The sequence below is a fragment of the Gekko japonicus genome, unplaced genomic scaffold (genome assembly GCF_001447785.1).
Source record: "Gekko japonicus isolate JY-2015 unplaced genomic scaffold, Gekko_japonicus_V1.1 scaffold240, whole genome shotgun sequence".
In the NCBI taxonomy this organism is placed as follows: Eukaryota; Metazoa; Chordata; class Lepidosauria; order Squamata; family Gekkonidae; genus Gekko; species Gekko japonicus.
Window position 1 is genome coordinate 918,366 of NW_015164672.1, and position 7,107 is coordinate 925,472.

The following is a 7,107-nucleotide window of genomic DNA, read 5'->3' on the forward strand; positions in this document are numbered from 1 at the left end:
CTTCCAAAGCTTGACAGATAGAGACTGTAATCTTTTTTTCCAGTTGTAGCTTAAAGAGATCCCAATATGTCTCCCAGTCATCTAGCTGCTGTAATGTTTCCAAAGCTATTTTCCTTCGCTTCTATCACATTACAAAAGGCCATCACGCTCCTGGACAAGCAGCCTCCACAGATCTGTGAGCTATGCAGTTAGAAAAGTCGCGGTCGCCATTTTACAAGTCTGTCCTCCTTTCAATAAATTGTCCTCCTTTCAATAAATCAAATCAGTCACTTAAGATTAGTCTCTGTAGAAATCTTTTCCCAGCTCGCAGATAGAAGATTTTAGTGCAAAGTTTAGCGCCTCAGTTTTGAAAGTGAAGAACTCCCCTAAACTCTGGCAAGCCACAGGCAGGGGAGTCAGCTCCCTTTGCTTCTGGGGAAGATTTATGGGGGCAATCATAAAAATACTCACTTCTTTTCAAAAATACTCACTGAGTCTTCACCAAGGATGTTAGTGACGAGGTATGGAGGCCCTTATATGGGGTAGTTACAACTTCCCAGTCATGCTAACGCGGCTGGTCTTTAGGAGCTTCTGCTTCAAGACAATCTGATTCCGTCTCCTGCTGTTGCCACAGGCAGGTGGCTCAGATGAAAGTCTTCTGCCACCAGTTTCCTACACTCGAGGTACTGGAGAGACTCCTGACCCGTCCGGTGTGCCCAGAAAGGTCAAAAATTTCACTAAAGAGCTCCCAAAAGCTAGTGAATTTCTGAGTTTCACTAGCTTTTGGGAGCTCTTTAGTGAAATCTGAGCCCTGAGTATTCAACTAGGTTGTTGCACAGAAGCCCCGCCTCTCCCCCGGGCGGTGAGTGTCTTCTGATGCTAGTCTTGGGAAGGCCTTTCTGTGAAACCCTTTCCAGCTTGTAGACAAAGAAGCTGACTTCTGCCTGTCATTCAAACAGAGGAAGCTGTCTTATATTACCAGTCTGTCTTGCATAGACTGGCAGCATCTGAACAGGGTCTTGGGCAGAGAATGGTCTTTGCCAACTTTGGTGGCTGAAATCATTGAGCACAGCAGGGATTGAACTTGGGAACTTCTGCATGAAAAACCCATGCTCTACCACTTAGCCATGGCCCTTCATCAGACTGCCCCAGACCAACCTTACCTCTTTTCCAGAACATCCTCTGGCCCAGCCTATAGATATAACACTCCTCAAACTTTTTATGGTACAAGGGGAAACTGTTGTTTGTCTTTTCCCCCCTTAGCTTTGAGGTGAAAATCTATGGACACATTTTGGGCACAATCTTGCCCAGCTTAAGTGCTTTCAATGCCCATTTAAACCATTTGAAGGAGGAGAAGAAGAGACTGGAGTTATACCCCACCCTTCACTACCCGAAGGAGTCTCAGAGCGGCTTACAATCTCCTTTCCCTTCCCCTCCCCACAACAGACACCCTGTGAGGTAGGTGGGGCTGAGAGAGCTCTTTCGAGAGCTCATGAGAGAACAGCTCTGAAAGAACTTGTGACTGACCCAAGGTCACGCCAGCAGCTACATGTAGAGGAGTGGGGAATCAAACTCGGTTCTTCCAGATTAGAGTTCACTCTCCTAACCACTACACCAAACTGACTGTCCTAACCACTACACCAAACTGGGTGGACTAAGCACACGCTTAAATCTTCCCCATTGAAATTGGTCAAGCTTAAAAAGCATGGTACTTTGACCTGATGGGTGCCCTTTTTTTTACCATAGTAAAATGAACAGGAGTATTTCACTTAACGTGGTTTAGAATGAGCGATAATTACGTAGGCAAAACTGCAGGAGGCACAGGGATTCAAGCCTCCAGGAATGTTGATTACCAAAAATGAAAGCAGAGGAAAGCACGGCGGCCTTAGCCACGAATAGCTTCCATAAGCCATTCCATAATTTGGCATCCCATTCAAGCCATGTAAAAGGCTTTAAACAGATTCATGGAGGTTAGGGCTTTCAGTGGCAACTAGCCATGGTGACTGTGGGGAACCTCCACATTCAGAGGCACTAATCTGAATCCCAGAGCCAGGAGACAACATCAGGGGAAGACCTCGGCCTCTACGCCCTGTTCTTGGCCCTCCAGAGGACCTGGTTGGCCACTGTGTGAGACAGGATGCTGGACTAGATGGACCACTGATCCAATCCAGCAGGGCTCTTCTTATGTTTACATTCAAGAAGGGAATTAGGAGGGCTTTTCTTTGGAGAGGGGAAAATCGTAAGTTCATTTTAAGAAGTGTCAGCTTCCTCGTGAGACGCTTTGGGCCAAAAAACAGGTTTGAAGGCAACCTTTACTGAATTGCTATATGAAACACCGTATCTTCTCAACTTGTGTTGTACACATCTGAACCCAGTATTGGCAAACCACTAAGATTTTTACCTTCTCTGAGTGAATCAAAAGAAAACTTCTTCAGGAATAAGCTAGGTTGGAGTCCAGGAGCACTTTAAAGACCAAGAAGATTTTTTTGGGGGGGGTGTATAAACGGAATGCATTTGTCAGAATAAGTCATGTCTCAGCCTACTCTCTTGTCATGCTACCGCTTTTCTTCGAATTAAACGTAAGGTAAAGGTTCCCTTGCTCGAAAGCCAGTCGAATCCGACTCTAGGGTTGCGGTGCTCATCTCCGTTTCAAAGCCGAAGAGCCAGCGCTGTCCGAAGACGTTTCCGTGGTCATGTGGCCGGCATGACTAAACACCAAGGCGCACGGAACGCTGTTATCTTCCCTCCGAAGTGGTACCTATTTATCTACTTGCAATTTCTTGCTTTCGAACTGCTAGGTTGGCAGGAGCTGGAACTAGCGATGGGAGCTCACTCCATTATGCGGCACCTGGGTCTCGAACTGCTGAGCTACTGACCTTCCACAGCCTGCAGTTCAGCGTCTTAAGCACTTGAGCCACCGCAGCTCCTTAGAATTACAGCACCTTAATAAAACTGGAGAGTGCACAGAAACTGTCCTGGCATTTCAGCACGTACCCCAGTCCCATCCTCAAAGAAGTAACAGAACAGGAGCCTTTTTATATCTCTGAGACTTTCCATGCTAGAGGGAAACTGTAGAGCAAAGATGTCAAACCCCAGGGCTATTTTTGGGCAGGAACGCACAGGAATGGAGTTCCGGCTGGCTCCCAAGTTGGCCACGCCCAGCAGGAACTCATTTGCATAATAGGCCACACCCAACAGCAGAAACTCATTGGAATTGACTACATTAGGGGTGTGTGGCCTAACATGCAAAGGAGTTCCTGCTATTAAAAAAGTCCTGGGTTTTGACAACAAACAAGGTAAACAGAATAACAAGCAAAAGGTGTGTGTGGCTGGATAACCACACTTCTGGTAAAATGGGGGTGCGTCCTAATGTGCTAATGAGCTGTGCTGGCAGGGGTGTGGCCTAATATGCTAATGTGTTTCTGGTGTTGGGTGTGGCCTATTATGCTAATGAGTTCCTGCTGGGCTTTTTCTACAAAAAGAGCCCTGTTGAACCCATTTGCTCTGAGGGCTGGATCTGACATAAATGTCACTTTGTCGGGCTGGGCCCCGTGTGCCATAAAATGTAATGCCAGGTACCGGAGATATTTTACCACTGACTGCGACCCATACCCCTCCTCAGCAGAGCTTGAGGACAAACCAGCCCTCCTCGCCCCCTATGGCTGCCAACGCTGGGTTGGGCAATCCCTGAAGATCTGGGGGAAGACCCTGGGGAGGGCCTGCATTTGGAGAAAGGAGGGACCTCAGCTGGGGGTATAATAGGGGCCCTTTCGGTCCACGTTTGGACTGGTTTCCCCCCAGTTGTTCACAGACCAGATAAGAGCCCTGGATGGGTCAGTTCTGGCCACCGGGTTATATGTGTGACATGTCTGCTGTAGAGGATGCTAATGGTCTGTCTTAAGAAACCGTTGGAACGCTTAAAAACTGGAGAGGGAAGAGCTGAGCCCCATGTACTCAATTACTACTGCCTCACCAATACCTTTGCTAAGGTGAGGGCTACAGGAGGGTGGGCCCGTGGCTCATCATAGGAGAGAGTGAGCTCATCAGAAGCATCTGTCTTTCTCCCCCCCACCACCCCCTTCCCTGCCACAGTGCTCCATGGTAGAGTCACATCTATCCGACAGGCTGACGGTTCATACGGACGTGGCTGGAAACATCATCGGCCTCTCCGTCGTCACCATCCCGGGGTCCTGCCACGGGGCCGAGGTGGAAGATGTGGACTTGGAACTGTTCAACACCACCATCCTCCTCCAGCAGCCCATCCCTGCAGCTGTGTGAGTTTTCCGTTTGCCCCCAGGTGGGGTCGGTGGTGGGTTCTGTCACACCTGAAGAGGTTTGCGACTGGGTATTCTGGATTTGCTGAGGAGGGGAACAGAATGCACTCTTTTCGTTGTGGAGATTCTGATAGAAACATGGCTGCTGCGTAATGAGCAGAGTAGGAGGGCGGGACTCTGGAGCTCCATGCCTCAGCAATGAGGCCCTCTGTGGTCGTTTTTTTTCCTTGGGGGAGAAGAGGTTCTTGTGGGTTAGAGATAAGGAACAGAAGCTATTTGTTAACTCCTAGCTTGGTGTAGTGGTTAGGAGCGCGGACTCTAATCTGGGAGAACCGGATTTGATTCCCCACTCCTCCACATGTAGCTGCTGTTGGGACCTTGGGTCAGTCATAAGTTCTTTCAGAGCTGTTCTCTCAAGGGCAGTTCTTGAGAGAGCTCTCTCAGCCCCACCTACCTCACAGGGTGTCTGTTGTGGGGAGTGGAGGGAAAGGAGATTGTAAGCCGCTCTGATACTCATTCGGGTAGTGAAGGACGGTATAAATCCAATCTCTTCTTCTTCTATTTACTCTGGATAGTAATGGTTAGAAAACAGAGCTCTCAGATTCTCAGCAAAGAATCCAAGGGAAGTGGGGAACTTACCAAGTAGAATTTCTGAGTTTTTTTTTCCAAGATGGGTAGCCATGGTCAGTCTGCCTGCTGCAGTAGAAAAGACCAAGAGTCCAATAGCACCTTAACCATTTCTCTCCGATATTTTGCAATATGTATCTCAGCACTATTTTCCTGAGTACAAATGTTCAACATTTACTGTCCCTTCACTATGAAGTCATAATCCACTTTCAGTGACTCACAAAAGCTCGTACCCTGCGACAAATTTTGTTAGTCTTTCAGGTGCTTACTGGACTCTTGCTCTTTTCTTCTGCTGCTGAGTCATTTGATGGGAATGAGTCCAGAGGTTTAGGCTGTAATCCTAAACACTCTTGAAAAGAGTAGGTGCCTTTGGAAGTTAGCCGGCCTTGCTTCCAAGGAAGTGAGTGTAGATTTGGGGTAAAGCACATGTTAGGTCTCTGTCTGTCTATAGCCTTTTTGTCCTCTTCTACCTCTGTGGAAATCAGAACAGTGCTTATGGGTTTCCCTTCCCCGTTTTATGGTCACGATCATGCAAGCTTCATGTCTAAGCAGGGATTTGAACCCAGGACTTCCAGATCCTATGTCTGGATCCAACCAGCTTTTCTGCTGGTGAAAACAGAAGGAGGGGAGTCCAACTCCCCCCAAAATGACATACTGGGGATTATGGGACCTGCCTGGACAACAGCCTTGTGGCAGAGAGGCAGCATCAAGGGGGGGGGAGGGGGACTAGGTGAGATTGTGTGGACATCTTGGCTGGATCTAACCACTGTTACCACACTGGCTGTCAAGGGGGTCGGGAAGGACCTACCAGCCACAGCTTCACTTGTCTAGGAAAGAAGTTTTGGAATTCACTGCCGCAGGAAGGGGTGGTGGCTACAAGCATAGACAGCTTAAAGAGGGAATTGGATAAACATATGGAGCAGAGGTCCACCAGTGGCTATTAGCCACAAGGTATAGATGGAACATTCTGTCTGGGGCGGTGGTGCTCTGTATTCTAGTTGCTGCAGGGGCAACAGTGGGAGGGCTTCCAGAGTTCTGGCCCCGCTGGTGGACCTCCAGATGGCACTGTGGGTTTTGGCCACTGTGTGACCCAGAGTGTTGGACTGGATGGGCCACTGGCCTGATCCAACATGGCTTCTCTGATGTTCTTAAGTGTGCCGTCTTGTCTCTGATATAGTCTGTGGCTTTCTTCCCCAGACCCGAGACAGCAGCCTTTATTGAACGTATGGAGCAGGAGCAGGCGCAGAAAGCCAAGAATCCCCAGGAACAGAAATCCTTCTTTGCCAAATACGTAAGTGGGAGGGTGGGAGAAACCCAGCTCTCCCACCCCACCTCCCCCTTCCCCTCGGAAGGCATCTAAGTTACGGAGCTGGCCTGCTGGCCTGACTCTTGGTCTGGGTTGGGGAGGGTGGATGGAGATAATTGCGCCCCCCACCACCCTGCTTCTCAGTCACCACCTAGGTCTGCGAAAGGGGGGGGGTGCACTCCCCACCCTGATACTTGTTCTCCCCAATCCCTGCAGTGGCATTTAATTCTGGGCGGGGCAGTGCTTCTCCTAGCGACCAGCTCCGCAACAGCCCCTCGGGAGCCGGGACGTCAGCCCTGAGTCTAAGTAATGCCACCCCTGCCTCACCTTGCTTCCATCTTCTTCTGCACACTTCTGAATAAGCTTGACCCCACCCCCCTTCTTATTTCCCCTCCCAGAGGCAAAAAAGGCTTCCATCCTCCAGAAACAGAGGCTTGTCTGTCATTCTGGCACACAGATTCTGTGTTGGGGTGGGAGGCACCTCAAGGTAGCGACATCTCCCCCCCAAATCCACCCACCGTGTTGATTTACCTCAGTGGGCTGTTTTGAAGTGCAGTGCATTCTGGGAGCCACCCAAGCCCTCAAGATGCTTCACACCTTGCGGGCCCCAAGGCTCCCTAGAGCAGGAGTGGCCAGACTTGCTTGGCGTAAGAGCCACATAGAAGAAACATCAGATGTCCGAGAGCCGCGAGACATGAGCAAATATTGCACGCATGTTTTAAGTGGAAAATACGCACATTTGCTTTTTAATAACGTTAACATTAAGTAAGACTGCCAGAAATTAAAACATAAGGGGTAAAAACAGATCTTGATAATGATATTTAAAGAGACAAATGCTTTATCCAAGCCAAGGGAGGGGGGGCTTTGAGAACACATTTAAAATTGCTTTCTTTCTTTGCTTCCCCCCCCCCCCCCCCCAAC

The 7,107-nt window shown here is 49.1% G+C and overlaps 1 protein-coding gene across 1 annotated transcript in view; it reads left to right on the forward strand.

The window, feature by feature from the left end:
* The window catches only part of EMC10 (ER membrane protein complex subunit 10), a 12,894-nt gene that overhangs the window by 5,063 nt on the left and 724 nt on the right, over positions 1–7,107 (forward strand). The window contains exons 5-6 of the mRNA XM_015409210.1: positions 4,072–4,253; positions 6,078–6,171. Of these exons, the coding sequence (XP_015264696.1) occupies positions 4,072–4,253; positions 6,078–6,171 (276 nt within the window). The remainder of the gene's footprint in view (positions 1–4,071; positions 4,254–6,077; positions 6,172–7,107) is intronic.